The 19203-nt window shown below is 46.8% G+C and overlaps 6 protein-coding genes across 6 annotated transcripts; 2 read left to right on the forward strand and 4 right to left on the reverse strand.

Moving 5' to 3' along the window:
- Positions 1-3203: 3203 nt before the first annotated feature.
- NCU09634 (hypothetical protein) lies at positions 3204-5306 on the reverse strand (the record flags this gene model as incomplete). The annotated part of the gene is made up of 1 exon (XM_958050.3): positions 3204-5306. The coding sequence occupies one exon, from the start codon at positions 5304-5306 to the stop codon at positions 3204-3206; it is 2103 nt and encodes a 700-aa protein (XP_963143.3).
- A 612-nt stretch (positions 5307-5918) lies between these two features.
- NCU09633 (hypothetical protein) lies at positions 5919-6871 on the forward strand. The gene is made up of 2 exons (XM_011395344.1): positions 5919-6032; positions 6094-6871. Exon 2 carries the CDS (start codon positions 6217-6219, stop codon positions 6700-6702), a length of 486 nt encoding a protein of 161 aa, XP_011393646.1. The 5' UTR covers positions 5919-6032; positions 6094-6216; the 3' UTR covers positions 6703-6871.
- NCU09632 (hypothetical protein) lies at positions 6798-7588 on the reverse strand (the record flags this gene model as incomplete). The annotated part of the gene is made up of 3 exons (XM_958048.3): positions 6798-7256; positions 7308-7403; positions 7580-7588. The coding sequence occupies 3 exons, from the start codon at positions 7586-7588 to the stop codon at positions 6798-6800; spliced, it is 564 nt and encodes a 187-aa protein (XP_963141.3).
- A 2631-nt stretch (positions 7589-10219) lies between these two features.
- On the reverse strand, positions 10220-12450 carry NCU09631 (hypothetical protein). Its single transcript, XM_958302.3, has 4 exons — positions 11526-12450; positions 11314-11473; positions 11001-11237; positions 10220-10944 (listed from the first exon to the last, which is right to left on the reverse strand). The coding sequence occupies exons 1-4, from the start codon at positions 12003-12005 to the stop codon at positions 10349-10351; spliced, it is 1473 nt and encodes a 490-aa protein (XP_963395.1). The 5' UTR covers positions 12006-12450; the 3' UTR covers positions 10220-10348.
- An 868-nt stretch (positions 12451-13318) lies between these two features.
- NCU09630 (hypothetical protein) lies at positions 13319-14185 on the forward strand. Its single transcript, XM_958301.3, has 3 exons — positions 13319-13564; positions 13629-13741; positions 13826-14185. The coding sequence occupies exons 1-3, from the start codon at positions 13516-13518 to the stop codon at positions 13892-13894; spliced, it is 231 nt and encodes a 76-aa protein (XP_963394.2). The 5' UTR covers positions 13319-13515; the 3' UTR covers positions 13895-14185.
- On the reverse strand, positions 14041-18259 carry NCU09629 (hypothetical protein). Its single transcript, XM_958300.3, has 3 exons — positions 17875-18259; positions 17588-17813; positions 14041-17479 (listed from the first exon to the last, which is right to left on the reverse strand). The coding sequence occupies exon 3, from the start codon at positions 16691-16693 to the stop codon at positions 14264-14266; it is 2430 nt and encodes an 809-aa protein (XP_963393.3). The 5' UTR covers positions 16694-17479; positions 17588-17813; positions 17875-18259; the 3' UTR covers positions 14041-14263.
- Between the last annotated feature and the right edge of the window lie 944 nt (positions 18260-19203).

The raw sequence follows: 19203 nt of genomic DNA on the forward strand, positions 1-19203 counted from the left end.
TAGTAGTACTAGTTCCGTAGGGGGTATTAAGGTAGGGTAAATATTATTGAATATTATTCGAAAAACCTTTATTAGGGGGGTAAGGATTAAAAGTAATTTAGCTAACTTTATTATAATAGGTAGGGTTACGAATTTTAACGCTAAGGAAAAGGGGATTTCGAATAGAATATTTATATATATAGGAAGGTAGAAACCCTCTTCTACCCTTATTATTTCCTAAGGGTCTAATAGTAGAATTAAATCCTACTATAGCCTTATTAGGATAGTTGTAGCGTTATATACTTCCTTCGCCGGTATTATACTTAATATAAAATTATTAGTTTCGATACGAAATTGAAATAACCGTCGCTGCTAATTAATATTAGGGTTCTATTTATAAAGTTAGGGGTAACCGAAGATAATTTTTATAATTAAGGATTTAATTATAATAAAAGTAATTCGCTTTGTCCGCTTAGTATTATAGGAGTTACGTATTTTAATAAGATAGGTAGTTGTACTGTATATAGAAATAAGTTGAAGGGAGAAATTAATAAGACGATAGGGTATAAAATTAATTTTTACGTTCGATAGGAATAAATATTTATTAATTAAATTTAACTCCGTACCCGAATTTATTAACCTTCGTATACTCTACTAATCTCTATAAATCTTTACTAACAATTTTATTTCTAAATATATTTATAATTTACTTACGTAGTCTTAAGCGGTTATAATTACTATTTTAACTATAATTAGTTTAGTATTTATTCTATATAAGGGAGTACTAGCGGGGATAGGGTAATTCCGTATTAAATAGCCGATTTAATTATAATTATAATAGGTTCAATTCGGGTATACTACTATAAAATAGCTTGTTATACTATATTTATAGTAGGTATTCGGCGGTTTTAATTAGGTATATTGGCTATATATATAATTTTTTTAGTAATAAAGGGAATAAATAAAATTAGGATTTATTTAGAAAGTAGTAGGGGGGCGACGGGGAAATTCGAGAGGGTTTGTACTATAGGATAATTAAAAAGGGGTATTTAAAGAGGAAGTAGGAGGGTACGAAGACGAAGAAAATAATAGATTATACTTTAAAGATATTTAATTTTAGTAATACAATATAGATAGTTCGATATTTTCTAAGCCTTCTAGCCGTTCTACGTATACTATTACTTCGTTTATTATATTAATACCGGCTATTAAAAGGACGCTTTATTTAAAAAAGGGGTACAACTAATTAGCCTAAGTAATAACCTAAATATATTCTAATTAATTATATAATAGGTTAAATTCTTTAGTATAATAGCGGTTATAGAAGTTACAAACGGTTTCCGAAGTACTTTATTATATACGTTCAAATTTATTGAAAGCGGATTATTTAATAGTTTAGGTATTACTATTATATTCGGTTTCTAAGAAAGTACGGAAGTCGCTCTACGTAAGTATATTACGAACCGTATTATACTTAGGCTTATTACAAAAAGCCAATATATATTTAATTTATATATTCTTAGGATTACCTTTAATATAATTAATAGTAAACGAGAGGGAAGTATAGGAGTACTTTTGAAAATACGCATCGATATTATAGAGGTAATTCTATAATTATAAGAAATTTTTACTAGTAAATTTAATAATATTATATTTAGGACGGTATTTAATATAGGCCGGTGTAGTTGCAGCTAATAAGGGAGTAGTTACGGCGATAACCGTTAATAAAGGGGTAGTAAAGGGATTTATAGTAGAAATACAAATCTAATTATAAAAGAGGTAATCCTAATAATAGAACCCGGTAGAAATAAGGGGGTAGTTTCCTATAGAATCTTATTTAGTAAGGCCTATAAAAGCGAACTACTCCTATTAAAATATATATAAAGGGAAATAATTAAAGAGGAGTTTAATTGCGGCGAATTAAAATTTAAATAGTTATTGCTTGTGTACGAGTTTATCGGCTTTTAAAATTTGAGGGTACGAATAAAGAGCCCGGGGCGGCGTAGGGTTGTAGTTTTTATTACTATCTTCTTCAATAAATTCTATAGTAGGTTAATATTATTATAATAAAGGTAGAGGAAATTAAATTATTTTAATTATAATAACTATAGGGGTAGTAACGTAAGAGGGACGAGGAGTAGCTTCGGTAGTGCGAGAAATAGATTGGCCGTTACGTATATATATTTTAATAGTATTAATTTAATTCCCGGAGGAAAAACTATTAATTTATTAAAAGCGTAGGCGAAAGGTAGGCTAAGGTAACTACAATTGTAGCTATACGTAAGGGATAGCGAATTAGGGGTCAATTTAAAAATATATTGATAATTACCGACTATAATAAAATACGCTCCGTTAAACCTCTTTTATACCTATACAAACTCTATTCATTTATTAACGAGCATTATAGAGCCTCGTACTAGTCTAGCGCCTCAGCGCGGTGCCGGATTATCCTTCCCGCGAGCTCGACCCGATGTAGGCGTTATTATTAATAATCCTACGCTTCGGTTAACGAAGGGGAGTAGCAGCCGCTGAGGTGCTTCTATGCACGGGCTCTTAGCCTCCTAATAAAGTATTTTACTATATTTTAATAATTAATAATAATTTAATTAAAGTAATTAAACGAATTATAATATATATACCCTTAATACTAAGAGGATATTTATTACTATTATTAATATATTAGAAAATTAAAATGTTAATTTTACTTTAGAGAACGAACTTTATAATAATTTCACCTTAGTTGCTCTTCGCGAGTATTTTAAAGGTTTTTTTTAAAATATCATAATTATAATAGTATATACGTACTTAATAGAAATAGTAACGAGGGTAATAAACGCTTAGTTAAATAATTTCCTTTTTAATAATCCTATTATTTTAAACAGCGGTAATACTAGCGTACGTATTATAAGACTTACCCCTTCCCTCTAATACTATTCCTTATTCTAATTATTTATATTAGCCTCCTTCGTATATATTGACTCTAGAGGCTAGAAACTAAAGTCGAACATTACTAAAATATAGGGCTAGATTAAGCGTACCCGCTGTAGTTCTAATATAGCCGGGTACGGCTAGGTATAGGACGGCGCTAGCGACTAGACTGCAAAGTACACTTTTAATAGTAACTATTTCTACTAAGTGCACTCCTTAACAACAAGCACTACCTAAATTAGAAGGACTTCTAAGTAACTACCTACATTTATCATTCGACAACACCCGAGTCTAGTTCACTCTAATCGCATAGTTCCAAACAGCCGGTTACCTGTGTCTGTCCCTCCCCTCCCGGTAAACTTATTCTCCGACATCCTCAAGGCTAGCAAATGGAACTTACTATCTTTCCTTAAGAGCCGTCCCAATTCATGCCCTGTGCCTGTAGCCTCCACCTGCACGACCCCGGCGACCACCACAAGGTGGATATCCCTCCCCTCATCCATGGCACGTATGCGCTCACGAAACTCCAACACCGTCTTCCCGTTGTTCACTACCGAGTCCACCAAGATAATTGCGTGTTGATTGGATAGGTGGTAAGGTTTGACATCCTCCGGTGTTTTGGCGTGCAAGAACATAGCGAGCGGAAAGGCTTCGTTGACGCCAAAAGCCATGGGCTCTCCGCCCCTCATCAAGGCAACGATGGTTGTGTCTTGTTCGTGGAGGAGGCGATGGCCGGTGGTAGCGTGTCCTTGGACGTGAGGGATTGAGTACTCTTCCAGGCCTATAAGAGACGTAATCAACTCCGTGGCTAGGTACCAGCCAATGCGACGATGCGCTTCTCTCAACGCTGGACCAGAGATGTTAGCGTCGCGGGTTGGGGTCATCAGGACCCTGGCGGACGGGCGGTTGCTAGTATGCAAAAGGTTGGAGGGCGGGCCGTCGAAAAGGGATTGATTGAAGGGGTCGGTTGGATCAGAGAGGTCGACCACAGGAAGCCGGACAGTGTCGAGACGGGGAGTGACGGTGTACGGGAGGAGGGTTTGACGGAGATTGTGACTGTGTGGTGCGTCGTTAGTGTTGACATGTTCAATGGTCATGGAGAGAGCGTCCTCCATCGATTTGCTTCTAGTCAGTTCCTCGCCTACGACCACAACGCCTTCGTCAGCAGCCCGGAGCATTGGCAGGTCCAGTGGGCCATCCCCAAAAGCCACCACACGAAGGTTATGAGGAGGACCTCGCAAACGGTTGGCAACGCCTTCTTTGGATTTGGCAGTGATGATCAACTTTTCGCGAATGTCTCCGCCGCCAATAATCTCGATGTGCCTTCCCAAGTCTTCTTTCTCCATCACAAGCTCCCATACCCGGCGTAGCCCGCAAGTCACCACCACAGCCATGACGTGCTCGTGCTTTCGGACACGGCGCAGTATAGACAGGAACTCGGGATACAGAGTGATCTCCTTCGCAACATCATGGCAGACCCTCTCGAAATCTCTGTGGGTGTCACTGTACAACATGGCTACCTGGCGGAAAGCCTCATAGCTGTAGCCGTGCTCGCGGAATATCTTTTCGACCGGCGTCAGCTCGTCCTTGCCAATGGGTCTACTGGATTGACGCTCCCAAAAGTCTCTGCCGGTATCCTTGGCGGTCAGCGTCTTGTCTGCGTCGAATACCAGGGCCGTGGTCACCCTGGTATTGCGGCAAGCCGTGACGTTGGCTAGCATCTCATCCACTGCGGCCAGTACTCGTATGTGGTTGCAGTGTTCCGATTCCGTGCGGAACTCGTGGAGCTTGTGTGATATCTCGGATGCCAAATGTTCCGCCGGCCTGTCATATTTGAGACCTTCAAAGTGAATTCCCGAAATCTTTGCCAAGGTATCCAGCTGCCGCATTTCCTGCTCTTGCCACTTGCGCAGGTGTCCAGGTGTCACTGCCTCGCGCTGCCTGACCTGGTCGCGTTGTCGACGACGGCAAAGCGTTTCCGCGGCCACTTGAAGGTAGATAATATGTGTGAATGTATCTTGGTCGGCTTTTGTCCAGACCACCGTTCCCTGCTCGCTGCCCCTGGGCCAAAACATGTAATGCCCGGCAACAACACCGGCCAGGCCCGACCTTTGGCACTCGTCACGGATCTGGGCGATGGCGAGCTCGCGGTACCGAGTTTTCTCTTCTTCGGTCAAGGCAATGAAGTCGCCAAGTCCACGGTTTGGGCCCATCAGAGAGGCAATGACTGAAGAGCCTTCGTAGACGGAGAACATATTGCTTGGGACTGCCCGTGAAAGGTGTTCGAGGACGGTCGACTTGCCGGAGCCCGGGAGGCCATAGATGCCGACAATGATAGGCTTGGAGGGAGTTGGAGGCGCAGCGACTGTTGTCGGGGACTGATCAGCTTCGGAACACATCATGACAAGAGCTGCGTGTCTAGAGACGGGTGGAGAAGTAGTGAATGTTAAGGTTGAAAGGCTTTCTTGGGGATGGTGGAAGTGGTTGAGAAAACGATAGCAAGGCACACGGGGTGGTGGTGTTAAATACCTGTGCTTGTCCAAATATCTCCATGTTCGCATCGTCACGACTAATTCCCGTTGTTTCTTTTCCTCAGGCGCCCCTGACTGTTTGCTGCTTCACTGGCACTGACAGAGTTACTGTGCGCAAGGAATATCCGGGTTTTTCCTTGAGAGACTCCAGCAGCGGTGCCGTAGGGTGTATGCGCGGAGGCCTACTGTTTGGAAATCATGGTGCTTTATAGCTGTTTTATTCGCGTTGACATGTGTGCTGTACATGTAGGTGGCGTGTTTGATGATTGCTGAGGTACCTTAGGCCGTGGTCCGGCGTGGTTGTCCGTCGGTGTGCCATGTCTGGGCTGCTTTCGCTGTACTTTCCGATCACAATGTACGGGGCGGCTGCCCGGTGGCGGAATGCAAGTGCCCGTCCCCCACCCCGCTAGAAAAACGGGCGGCACCATCAAGGTTCCGTTTCTGTCCCGCGGCATTCGTCACTCAATCGCGTGTTTGGTCTGTTGACTCTCAGCTCCTTACCATAAGTAGGTATAGCCACTTTCTCTTCAACCTTGCTGCATCACCAAATCGACAACAGCATCCCCCGTCGACTGTCGGTCACAGCCTCACCACGTAAGCGTCATCTTCTTCCGACGTTTTCCTCCGCCCTTCCACGATGATAACAGTGTAATAGAACATACCTAATCAACCCTGTCGCGTGCTCGTGTATGCTCAGGAACTGGCTCGACAAATCGTGCCCGACCATCCGCGCGACACCCACAAACACTTCGGCCATCCGCCGCAGACCCGACAAACAATGCGCCAGCCCACTCGTACAGCCCTTGACCGCCTCCTCCACCGCCTCCTCAATAGATGGCACGCCGTCCTGTCTCTGCCTTGCCAATCCCCACCGACTTGGTACCGCGCCCGACTCATCGAAGAGCTGCGCGAGCTGCGCTCTGCTACTACCACTGTCAGCCGACTTAGCGAGACTGCCGACGTCTTTTTCTCCATAAGCCGTGCTCGACACGACGGCTTCCCCGTGCGCAGACTTCCTCCTCTTTCCTTGGCGCGTCATACTGCACCCCTGATCTACATGGTCGCCAAATACACATTGAGGTGGGGGTTCTATAGGACAGCCGCGAGGTTGTGTGGAGCGAAGGAATGGAAGGGGGTGAGGGAAGTAATCAACCCGGCGAAGGATCACAAGTTAGGGGAGGTGTCGGCACGTCACAGCATTGATCCAGACAAGTTCCGTAACACTGGGAAGATGCTGCGGAGGGTGTGGCCATTGCTGCCCTAGGCTTCTAGACTTCTAGTGTTTGCGACAAAGCAGCTCGCTGTTAAGACGAGCGACAGTTAACCTTCGACGAACAGCTGACGCTGTGCCGTCGTAGATTATATCACAAACATCTTCTCAAACCCTACCGTCTCCCACTTCCACCCGTTTGTATCAAGCGTCACGTTCGTCCCCACCGTCTTACCTCCCTTCAAGCTCCCTGCCTCAACTCTTCCGCCCCCAACCGGTCTCTGCAAGTGATCATCACCAGCAAGCACGGTGAAATTTGCCAGAGGCAGGTCCCAGCCATTGCGGGTGGCTACGCTGGGCGAACCAAAGAACTGGGCATCGATCTTGGACTTCTTGATTGATAGATGGAAGTACCCGCGGTAGTACCCTTCTTGCCATTGCAACTCTGGGTTGTTGTCGACCTTGGTCTTGGTCGCCTTTTGTACGGCGGCAATGGTACCGCTGGAGCCGGAAGAGGTGACGGCTGTTCCTGCGAACTCGACGCCGATGGCTCCCGAGCCGGTGGCGGCATCATAGGGCTTTGTGCCAAGCCAGGCGAGGTCAGAAACCTACAAAAGACTGTTAGTGTCGGAGGAGGTAAATGGGAGAATAGTACTTACCCAGTTCTGGTGACTGTCGCCGGACAGAAAGATGTTGTCTGAGATGTTGTTGTCGTACAAATGCTGAAGAGTGCGGTTCCTGCTGGCGACGTACCCCTAAAGCCGCATGTTAGATGCAGTTGAAGGGAAACCCTACCCGCACCCCAACGGTTCCTACATGCACCCTCCTCCACCCAGAAAAATGGGGCGGTCCAGCTGATAACACCTAACATTGAAATTCCCGTTTTTACCCGCAAAATTTCGTCTTTTCAATACACGCAACATCGCTATACCTTAGTCATTTCTTTTCCCCTTTTTTCACACAGCCAATCGCACCCATACTACACTCATACTACACCTATTATACTATACCTATTTACACTATACATCTATACTCTATACTCAATAACGTACGTAATCTTACTCAAATCAATTGATTTTAAATACTTTTAAACGCTAACAATCAATTTAAATACCCTTATACAACCAGCAACTTTACTACCGTTATTGCGCTTCCTCTTCGCCGGCGCTATTAATCCTACCTAACGAGTAAGAGTAGACTATACTAATCGATAACCCCTTCTTCAAGCTACTACCCGACCCTAATTTCTTTAACATTCTTGCGCAGCTTATCGAACTATACCGCCGCTACCGATTTAGTATTATAGTTCAACGGTCGTATACGTACGAGAAAGGACCCAATAAAGGCGAGCATAGGAAGGTTATATACTAATACAACTATACCCAGCGTAAACGCTATCCCTAATAACCGAACCCACACAAAATACAACGCACTACATTACGCAAAATCGCTCTAAACTACCCATTTTAAATCGCTTTACAAGCGCTAGCGAAGGATAGTTGTAAATAGACTATACGGCTATTAAACCTTACCCATCAAGGTTATAGACCGTTAGAGCATCTATATAACCACCTTATATTTCATTTAAAGGCTATTATTACAAATTAAATAGTATATATTAATAGTCTTCTCCAATAACGCGATTTAACTATTCAATCTATCTATACTACTATTAAACAACGGTATCCCGGGTTATATTTAACCTTTAAAGACTTAAATAACTAATAGTAATACCTTCGACGAACAGACCGAAATAATTATACTAATATATAAAGCTTTATTAGGAAACTAAACCTTAATAAGTTAATAGTATTTAAGGTTAAAGAGTTTAACTATTATAGGGATAAGGGAAATAGGGAGGGTACTATACTATAATATACTTTCTAAGTTACTAATTCCTAACAATCTATATAAGAGCGCTTCCTATATACCCTTCTCATTAATACTATATATAAGACTAACCGGTATTATACGCCTCTCGTACAGGGAGTGATTGTTATATTAAAGAAATTATTTATACTAATATTCTAAATAATTATTAACAACGAGAGGGAGGAGGGATTTACGTAGCTAGTCGAGGCACTCAATAACGCTATTAAAGAGCTTAAGGTCCAGCTACCTACTATATTTATTACTAACGGTAATACCCAATTTATTTCTACCATCGACCGACTCTTACCTAACGTTCAACATTAGCACTACGTTTAGCATATTAACTACAATGTTGTCAAGTACTTTAAAGATGACTGGATTATAATACCCTAAAATAATAAAATTTAAAATAATAAAGAAGAATCTAACGAGGATTCCAGTAGTAATAATTCTAATACTTCGTCGTTTAATCAATAAAGAGAGGTACGTAGTTAGTAAAATGAGGATGATATTGAGCAGTTGTACCGTATGTATAATAAAGTAAAAACGGCCACCAAAACGTAGGTTGGGCTAGGCCCGCTCCCTAATAAGGTTACTAATACCAAAGCTAGTTTCTTTTATTTATAGTAGCATATAATTTACTCCTCGTCTAAACCGGACTTTAATAAAGTATAGTCCCTTCTTTATTATTAATTTAAAAGAATATAGGAGGCTATTGTTAAGTAGATTAGGTTTAAATTTATACCTTACCAATTAGAGTAAGTTAATTACTATACGAAATACTACTTCAATTGTAAGTAATATACTACATTACCCAATAAATCTAATAATAAGTCGTTAAAATCGTATAAGTTATTAGCTTGTAGGGGGTTAATTAACCTCTATAAAACTATAACCTCTCACATTACTACTTATTATAAACTCTTTAACTAAAAATTAACCTCATCAACAACCCACGCGCACACTATATAAATAGGACCTAGTCACTTATAGCTTAGTTCTACTCCCTTAAAGATAACCTTATAGGGGATCGATTTATTTGAAAGACAATACTAGCAATTGAAAGCGACCTTCCCCAATACTCAATACCCTCGTAATAATTATTTATAGCTATACTCAAAGAACTTTTAAACCCAATATAGACTACCTTATACCCACAAGATGGAAGCGGCTCACTACGCTAGTAAAGCAATCTTAATTAATAAGGTTAACTATCATCCGTTTTAGTATCTTTAATAACATCGGGTAAGGTTTATCTATTACTAATCCAATTATCCCTATACTAATTTATATAATAGAACGCAGTAAATAAGTATCTACAATTTCGCCCAACCGCTATAGTAGTATATAAGGGTCGTCCCCCCAACTAGAGCAATCCCTTTAGTAATAAAACTATCCTCCCTACTACTACTAAAAATAATTAACCAAAGGGACCCTATAATAACTCTCAAAATACTTACCGTATACAAACTTCAATGCAGTATAACTATTCCCAATACAAAGTTAGGCCTAATATTAACGAATTGGATATTCAAAACGAAGTACGTAACTATATTAAGGTAGCTAATAATAATAAGGATAAGGATAATAAACTAGGTCGATACTAAGTAGAAAGGGTACGGGAGGTATAGTAGCGAAAAGAAGTACGGCAACGCAATAAAGCGATTGAAGTATTATCAACTGGCTTATCTAATGAGCTTTCTAAACTGTCAAATATCAGTATTTAGACTAGAGTAGAGTAGACTATAATATCAACTCTTTTAGATTGTTCAACACTATGGAGATATTATGAGATTTGAGTTACGGGTGGGTGACCCAGCTACGAATGTTACCAGACATCAAAAACATAGAAATTTACCGCTAAAACCCGATATTTTACATGGCGGCTGACATAGGGTGCCAGTAGGATTGCCTGGGGTGCGGGTAGGGTTTCCCCAGTTGAAGTTCGATATGACGACGAGACGCTTACACTCCAATTATCGGTCCCTGTCAGTTCTCCTTTGGAGTCAAGAATCCTCGAAAATACAATCTGGTTCCCCACCACTCTCCACGTTGCCGCTCTCTGCTTACTTTCGCTCAACTGCCTAAAGAACCACTTCTCTTGGCGGCCTTCCATTAGCGTTCTCGAAGGATCATCCCTAATCGCCTCGATATAGGCATCATTGTTCCCTGTACTGGTGATACTTCGATCGTAGTTACGAGTATCGATGATGATAAGATCCAGCAGCTTGCCCAACTTGAAGTTGCGCCAGATCCGCAAGTTATCGTCGAGGTCTACCTGGCGGATCGGCATCCACTCAAAGTAGGCGCGCACAGCGTTGATCTTGCGCGTATCGACACTGATGGAGGGACCTTCATTCCTAAAGGAGGCTTCGGTGTTGTTAAGCGCGGAGAAGCCGTCCCGGTAGCCATTGTTGGCAAATTCTATACGGTCAGGGTGGTTAGAGGTTGTACAGAGCACGGCATGCAACGGGACTTACCGTGGTCATCCCAGGTGGGAATCCACGCATAGTTCTGGGCCAAAAGCTGCAGGTCGTTGTCTGTTCGGTACTGTCCATGGCGTGTCCGATAGTCGTACAGAGTGAACAGCTTGTTTGCGGGCTTGTGTGCTCTCGGACCGCTTGAGGCATCTTCATAGATGTAGTCGCCGAGATGGACCACATAGTCATGCTTGTCTTTCCGGGCAGCATTGCCGTAAACGTTGAAGAAGCCCTTGGCTAGTAGATAACAGGTTAGCAATTATGAACAAAGGGCACCTAGACAATCCCATCTTCCCTGTCCGCTAGGACGCACCATGGTTTGAGCAAGAGAAGACAGCTAGCTTGACCTCGTCGACCTCGTCATTCTCGGCCGGAGCAGTCTTTGTTTTCCCCACAGGGCTAGAGTTGTTGGAGCCGCAGACGTTGAACTGGTAGTTGTAAAGCGTCCAAGGCTTCAAGCCGTGAGCTTCGACCTGATCGCTGTCAGCGGCTTGCTCATCCAGTTAATCTGAGGGGCGAACCAACCTTGACTGTGAAGTCGATATCACTCGTTGTGTACGCCTTCCCGCTGCGTCCTAGTGGGCCCTTCACAGTCCCGTTGTGTCCCTTCTGCAACTCCCATATCTTCCACTCGATACAAATAGGATTCGCGTCTGCCTTGACGTACTTCTCCGTTTCATGGCTGTAGAGCTCGACCGTCCCCGCCACGGTTACATTGCTTCTATCCGACTCAGCAGTGGGCGCTACGCGAGTCCAGAGAATCACGGAGTTGGGATAAGGGTCTCCCGAAGCAACTCCGTGAGTAAAGTTCAGCTCCGAGGGTTGATAAGCCACAGACGAGCGTTTCAACGTGCGGGAAGTGATGAAGGGAAGGGAGAGGCCGAGGTTGACGTGTGACGATCGGGCGGATGGGGATTGGTAGTTGAGGTTGCCTTCGAAAGATGCGGACGCAAGACGGAAAAGGGCCCCGAGGCCGAGAAGGGACCCGAGATTTGGATACATCATGAACCAAGGAAGGCGATCTGAGAAGCGGCTAGCGGTGACAGGCTCGACATGAGAATTCGGCGTGGGCGGTGATGGGATTTATCCTCTTCTGCTGTCCCTGAAGTCTACACTTCAATTTCAATAGAATCTAGAGAAGTTACACCAAACCAAAAGCGGAATGAACAGGGTAAGGTCTGGTGTGCCCGAGCACGCAATCGGATGCCATAACAACACGTATTTCCGGTAGCGGCGAGAAACAACGTTCACAGCGGTCAAACCATGGCGGATGGCTTCATCCGCATCTCGGCGGGAAAGTGATCACCATTACCCTTTTCTCGCGAACGCATGTTCGGGTACGCCAGCGGGCCGCTCGAACGTCACATTGGCGGACCGGGTTGATATTTCGAATCGCTGAAGAACGTGGTGGTCCAGGATAGCATCGCTTCGTTACACTGACTGTAACCCGCAACCCGCGTGCCCCAGGAACGAGAAATCACTGGCTGGCCTGAGAACCGATGTGTTCATTGGAATCATGGTTTGGGGTGGGTTGGCGAGGACGATGCGGGTTCTGTGAGCAGGTCCAGGGTACGATGGTGTAGAGGTACAGGTGACGACCTAATCACTGCATGAGGTTTATTGCGGGGCCATCTCGCAGGATCCATGGCGGGACGCGGGAGCTTGAGAGCGGGGAATTTGTACCTCTATGGTACCAAGTTGGACGTTAGCAGAACCAGCATCGATATTGGAACACTTGAAATTCTTTGACAAAGACGCACTTTATGGACATAAACCAGCGGATCTAGGGAGATTGGTACCGACGGGAACTCTAACCAGTCGGATTGAACCAATTACAATGCTCCCAAAGCAGGTTGTACTTTGTACACATTGGTTCATTATCAACTGAACGCCGCCAACGTTTACCGATTCCCTGTCCTGTCGTCCAGCCCACGTGCTAGTAGGCAGCATCGTTGCCAGCCGATAGTTTGGGAAACAACCAACAATAACCATGGGGTGTACATTGCAATGGGACCTACCTCTACCTACCTACATAGGTGCATGCTTCAAGGCTACATCTGAACTGCAGTCGATGCCAAAGTTTCGAAAAATAAACGCTCATCAAGACCCGATGACGTCAGACTGTGATCGATGCTGATGCGCCGCTACACGTACGCAACTGGTGTTCAACACTAGAAACCTTGGACGGGAGTAGCATCCGAATCAGTTCGGCTGGCTCCTATCACCACTCCACCATGGACTCATCTGGTGTCGTTGAAATGATGGTTTCGTCGATGTCAAGATGATATCAGATGTCCATCAAGCTCGCATCTCTCTTGTTGGAGATGGAGCGGGAGGGACCAACATGGTACCTGCCTACCGCGTGGTATATAGATAACCAAGTCGGGAGCGGGTTATCACCATTCACCTCTCGCCTTCCCAGGAACTTTGGTGGAACACTCAGCTCCGTTGTGTCAGACAAGCACTTGCCGCTGCTGCCCATTCCCGCTAGCTCGATATCCAAGAAGACTTCAATATGGTCATGTACAAGCCAGGTCAGACTGTCCGCTACAAGCCCGTGGGAGGTAAGTTTTCATTTACGTGGTTTATCATCTTTTATGCCATCCACTGATATCTTGCATCGAAAAGGGCCTGACTCGCACACCTCGGAGAGTGTGGGCAAAGTGAAGGACGTTTTGACCGAGCCCGGTCACCAAGCCGGCCGCAATGTCAATGCCAGCCCAGAGAACCCGAGATATGAGGTATGTTCAGTCGTCTTACCGGAAAGTAGCTGGCCACTGAGCGGTCTGATCATTGGTTCTGACAATGATGTGTATGGGGTATAGATCCAGAACTTGAACACTGGCAAGTCGACCACCATTTACGAGGCCAACATCCTGGGACCCGCGCAATAGAGGGTTATACCTCTAGAACACTACAATTGTTTCTTGCGTCTTCACTTTGAAGGAGGCTTCCCCTACAAGGTTGAGGCAGTGCATACTGACCAGCCTCAACACCGGCCCGCAAATTCGAACCGGACGAGTCGGGATGGAAGATCTACGCCTAATGTTCCACCTTTTCCAGCAATTTCTCCTGTTCGGTAGATGTATGAACTTGTGTTGAGTACCTGCTCGATCATTTACTTGTGGCACAAGGCCCATTCCTTGGCAACTTCCATATCTAGGTACATAATCTAATTACTGCTGTACATTCGGTGCGGGCATGTGATTAGGGTATAATAGATGATCATCCTTTGCCTCGTCCAACCGATCAAATCAAAGCGGTCAAGCCAAGATAAGTGTCCTACTTTCACAACCATAGAAGAAACCTTTCCTCTGTTCGTAACCAATACAAACACCTACTCTCTTCCAAGTCTCTGCGGATCCGGGATTTCTTTGAAGCAACATCATTGCCAACTCTCCGAGCTCAAGGCACATGAGCTCCGTTTCTTCCCCGTCTGCCAAAGCGACACTGTCACTCTTCTTATTCGCAAAGGAAGCGCCAGTAGGCGGCACGAGATAATCCAGCTGCCCTACCACCTCCCCACCATGGGCGTCTTTGGAGACTATCCGACCATCATCGTGGTTCCTCGAGTGTAGATCGCGGCCGGGAAACTCTTCAAAGTTTAAGCCGACGCGATCACCGCGTTTCCATTCGATGGCTTCCCACGATACGGCGCATGAGCTTTCGGAAATGAAGCGGCGGAAGCGACCTTTTATCTCGATCTGCTTGACAGTGCGGCCTTGTTGCTCGACCAACTTGCTGCGAAGGCGAGGGTCGGTGATGACTTGCTGGTTAAGAGTGGCGGTTGGGATTACGGGGGTATGGTCAAAACTGGATTGACGGACTCCCAAGAACTGGAAGTGTGGCGACTGCCTAAAAGGATGTCTCATTTTTGTGTTGACGCATAGCGGCAATGAAGCCCACGACCATGATGGCGCAACGTCTTGATGACTCCCCTTTGAATCCACAGCGCTGGCAACCGACCACGACAAGTGTCTAGCTAGATCTTCTCGCCACAACCCTGCCAAGTATTGCTCGCTAACACGGGTTTTACCACCTCCGTCCATCTTGGCTTCAAGGAACCGGACGGCCAGGCCCGATATGGCAAGAAAACGATCGGCAGAGTGCGCGAGGTCGCGCCGCGTGTAGGCTTCAACGATATCGAGCCATTCTTGATCAATGCTCTGGAAGTCACCAATACGACAGACATCAAGGAACCGTTGTGGTGGACTCCATGATTGGTCCTCTGAGGTACAAGCAGGCGAAGGAAGGTCAAGGGGCGAAGACTCGACGGTTTGGTGCTCGGGGCAGGACCAATACCAGCGCTGACCGGTCCAGTAGAGAATTCTGGGAGAAAGACGCTCTTCTTGGAGGGTCCAGGCACGCTGCGATGCTGGAGGGTCCAGGCGGACTTCGTGGAGGGGTTTTTGCGTGTTGTAGAGGAAATGGTTGCGCAGTTTACAGGGCTTCGGTTCTTGTAGCCACGCAAGACGGTCGTATAACATGGGTTCGGTTGCTTTTGTGCTCGAAGAGGCCAGCAGGGTAAATGCGGCGTTTCCGTAGACTTCGTGCATCAGGGAAGCCTCGGTGTCCCAATCGGTGCCTTTGGGGATACATACATTGTCGATCCAAATGTACTTGAAATTCAGTTCCTGGGTGATAGCGATGGCATCTCGCATTGTTTCTGGCAAAATCGATCGAGGAAATGGATTTGTGCGTTCTGGTGCGGGCACGCCATCGACTGTTTTGGTAGAGGCACCCTTGATCCTGGCCCACTCTTCCGCCGGCATTGTGGTGGGATCTCCCCAAGAGTAGCTGAGGACGACATAGGGAACCAAATGATCAGGACCCCGGACCACTCGGACGTTTCCGTCGCCTAGAATCTCCAGCAGCCACGACGGATTCCTGCTGTTCCAACGGTATCGAGACGAGCACTGGTGATTGTCGTGACAGTTGCTGACGACTTGACGTAGCTCTTCAAAGTTGGGCCGAAGCCTGGAGGCTGCGGAAGGTGCTTTGGTCTTTTTTCCCATAGCAAGGCACGGCTTCTGACTGAGGACAACCGTTGCGGAGAACAAAGGAACCCCGGATCCTTTCTCAATGGTAACCTGGAGACTGTCGCATCCAGGCCGTATGTCTAGAGCTACCTGGACTGGCCACTGGTTATCCGTGTGTCGTAAACGTTCAGCATCCCGGCCGGTGATCTGATCTAATAGGAGAGCACGGCGGACAATTTGGCAGGCGTCGCAGTTGGAAATCCTTGCGCACAGATCGAGCTCGACGTAGCTGTTGTGGATAATGCGCTTGGGAGAGGTGCCCTTGTGGTTTGGGTCCTTCCTCCGCTCGGCCTCTGCCCAGCGAAGGAGGTAAGTAATCTGGTCACATCCGCGGCACTGTAGTTGGCCATGTTCGTTGGTCTTGACGCGTAGTAGATCTTGTGCGTGTGGTGATGGAACGCGATGGTAGGCATGGTGTTGATAATGTGCTTCTTGCATGCTGGTACAGTGGCGGGACCGACAAGAGTCTAACAGCTGGCTCTTCTGACCGTAGAGACGACGGCCAAGGCGTTGTACCCAGTAGTAGGTTGCTGGTGTGGGTGTCTCCATGGTGGTATGGGCCGTGACTGGCAGACGATGCTGTGTAGATGGTGACAGCAAGGTGCAACCGAGCCTGAGGCAGGTGGGCGAGGCCATCCATATGTACTCAGGCATTCACAGAGCAGTCATGACCGAGCGTGATGGACCGGCGACGGGTCGCACGTGCCATGCTATCCTCTCATCTCTTCTGCCTGGCATGGTTCGACTCGGCTCGACTGTGCTATGGCTTGGCACGGCGGTGACGTCGTGTGATGCTCCCGTCCGGCCCATTGTAGGGGTCCTCAGCCCTACGGCCAGCTGCGCAGTGCGTTCAATGCGGGACCAGAGCCGCGGATATTCGGAGCTATCGAGGGAGTTTCTGGACAAGGGAACAGTCGTTCGGGAAATGACTGGCGAGAACTGGGTGTCCACCAGGAGTGTGGCTCATTCCTTGCACGTTGGGTCAACTGTCAAGGGTGGGAGCGAGCAAGAAGCGGTTCACTGCCACAACCGAGCGCGTGGTACGACGTATCGTGACCGAGAAAAGGTGTAGGGTTGTTCTGGTCTCGACAAAGAAGTCAGTACCCTCCTACAATTCAGGTTGGGATTGAGTTTCCGTGCCGTGCCGCGCCGCGAGTTCGGGGGGCGGAGCAACAAGAACGGGCCAGGAAGGGAATAGTAACATAGCGGTGCGGCGGGGCATTCCGGGACCGTTTGACTGAACCGCGCATTTCAGTGGAGACAGTGCCTTCGGTGTCGCCGTCATTTTCCTGCTCGGTGACTCTTCTCCGGACGGCATTGGTGATTGTATATCTTCTACCTAGAGGTAGTAGTCATTTGTCGCGAATTGGCTTCTTGGATTGGACGAAAAAAAGCGATGGCGGGGAACAACGGGTCGGGTGGCCTTGGGTCATCAACCTCCTGGTACATACAGGTAAGCGCGTTTCCGTCATCTCTTAGGTGCCGGTATGGGGGCTGTGACGAAGCGAGTCGAGCTGTTATCCTTGCCATGTAACCCTCAACACTAACACTAACAGACAAGACAACATTGCCGTATGTACTGCGCAGCACCACCACCGCGGTGGGGATGGTTGTCCGATACTGTCCGGTCGGGAGGGAATTGAGCTTGGTTCCCGCAAAATGAGCGTTGGCCGTGGAATTTTGAACCGTGTGTCTGGTGGAGGGATGATTCCCCTCGGATTTTGGGTGATTCGGTAAGCCGACGACAATCTCGTGATGCGTGTTCAAAGTGCAACTGCGGCATGGCGTTAGCGGTTAACCGCTGTTAGTCCCGGGCTCAATTAGTGGATTCGTACCTACACCGGGGCCCGTGGGCAGGTACCGGCTCCCGTTTTCGACCCCGGCCCTTATTCATCTGAATGCCCCCTTATGGCACGCCGGATGATTCAGACCACATCCCGGACACTTTGAAGCGGTGCGGTATAAGCTGGGTGTGGTGAGGTAAGGAAGGCGGACAGGTGTCAGCTCCGTTGCTGCTCCAGCATGGATGGTACTGCTCCCGGCAACAGGCACGGTGGAAACATTGTGCCGGTCCGAAATGAGAGCAATGAGCCTCCTCCAACTCGATGAAGGTCGTGCTCAAAAGTGGAAGTTTACGAGTTGGGGGCCGTGACTCGAAAGCAGGTAGCGCGACAGATTTGGAGCGGGCTAGGTATTCAAGGCATCCAAGGCTTCCCTTCCTGTGTGTTAAACGGAAGCCTAGATCTACCGCGCAATTGTGGAATTTTTAGTGTGGAAAAGCCTGGGCTTCCACTTGAAGCTGGTGGACCAGACTGCTGGTAAGGACGGGAATCCCAGATATTCGGACCTGGCTCCGGGGGCGTGGACCGTCACGTCAACAGGGGTGACCGCCCCCGGGCTCTGCAGAACTCGATCACGTCCTGAAAGACATTACATATGTACAGCTAAGTATGGTTGATCAACAAAAAGGTACGGTGCGACGTCTCGTCACACTCTGGAAAGACGGTTACCACGTGCGCGTGGGCGTACGTGCACCTACGCTCCGATCTTAGGCTTCAACATTCGAGTTGATTGTGTGGCTGGATGCGGATAATGTGGGTTCAAAATGTTTTTGCCTAGTCGTAGGTGGTACTACGCGTCTGAGTTGAACTCGAATACATTATGTTGTCCAGGCAGCAAAAAACAAAGTTGTAACGAAGGCCCTCAGTATCCAAATTGAAGCCATCAACAGCCGGCACCGAGCCTCTATCGCCGTTGCCACCCGGCGGTTAGCATACATACTTACCACCTAACTACCTAACACCAAGCGCACTCCTTTGTTGCGATCTTCAAATGTTTGCCCACACTGTCGATGATGCTTGAGCCGCTCCAGCCTCCCGTCGCTTTACCCCGTCATTGCCCATCGCTATCGTGGTGAGAACCAAAGAATGAAAACGAAAACATGACCTAAGCCGACCCCACGCCAAGTCAGCCCCTCCGCCGGTTGGTATTTCCTGCAGTGTCATGGGATCCCCGTGACTGGTGGCGACGGCCTTTAACCCCAACCAGCAGGTACAGACCCAATTCGAAACCACTCAACGCAGACCGCAGTGTACAGAGCACTACATATTGATTCTTCGGACATCTCTGATTGAAGCTTGCCTCATTTGATTCATTTTTACTCA

Source organism: Neurospora crassa, linkage group II, assembly GCF_000182925.2.
Source record: "Neurospora crassa OR74A linkage group II, whole genome shotgun sequence".
NCBI classification, from domain to species: Eukaryota; Fungi; Ascomycota; class Sordariomycetes; order Sordariales; family Sordariaceae; genus Neurospora; species Neurospora crassa.

Bases quoted from the DNA above. Each gene is read 5' to 3' on its own strand.
- NCU09631 (XM_958302.3), bottom strand. From the start codon at position 12,005: ATGATGTATCCAAATCTCGGGTCCCTTCTCGGCCTCGGGGCCCTTTTC. The intron at 11,474-11,525 runs GTTGGTTCGCCC...GACAGCGATCAG, and splicing joins ATATCGACTTCACAGTCAAG to GTCGAAGCTCACGGCTTGAA. The intron at 11,238-11,313 runs GTGCGTCCTAGC...GTTATCTACTAG, and splicing joins CTTCTCTTGCTCAAACCATG to CCAAGGGCTTCTTCAACGTT.
- NCU09629 (XM_958300.3), bottom strand. From the start codon at position 16,693: ATGCCTGAGTACATATGGATGGCCTCGCCCACCTGCCTCAGGCTCGGT.
- NCU09633 (XM_011395344.1), top strand. From the start codon at position 6,217: ATGCGCCAGCCCACTCGTACAGCCCTTGACCGCCTCCTCCACCGCCTC.
- NCU09630 (XM_958301.3), top strand. From the start codon at position 13,516: ATGGTCATGTACAAGCCAGGTCAGACTGTCCGCTACAAGCCCGTGGGA. The intron at 13,565-13,628 runs GTAAGTTTTCAT...TGCATCGAAAAG, and splicing joins CCGCTACAAGCCCGTGGGAG to GGCCTGACTCGCACACCTCG. The intron at 13,742-13,825 runs GTATGTTCAGTC...TATGGGGTATAG, and splicing joins CAGAGAACCCGAGATATGAG to ATCCAGAACTTGAACACTGG.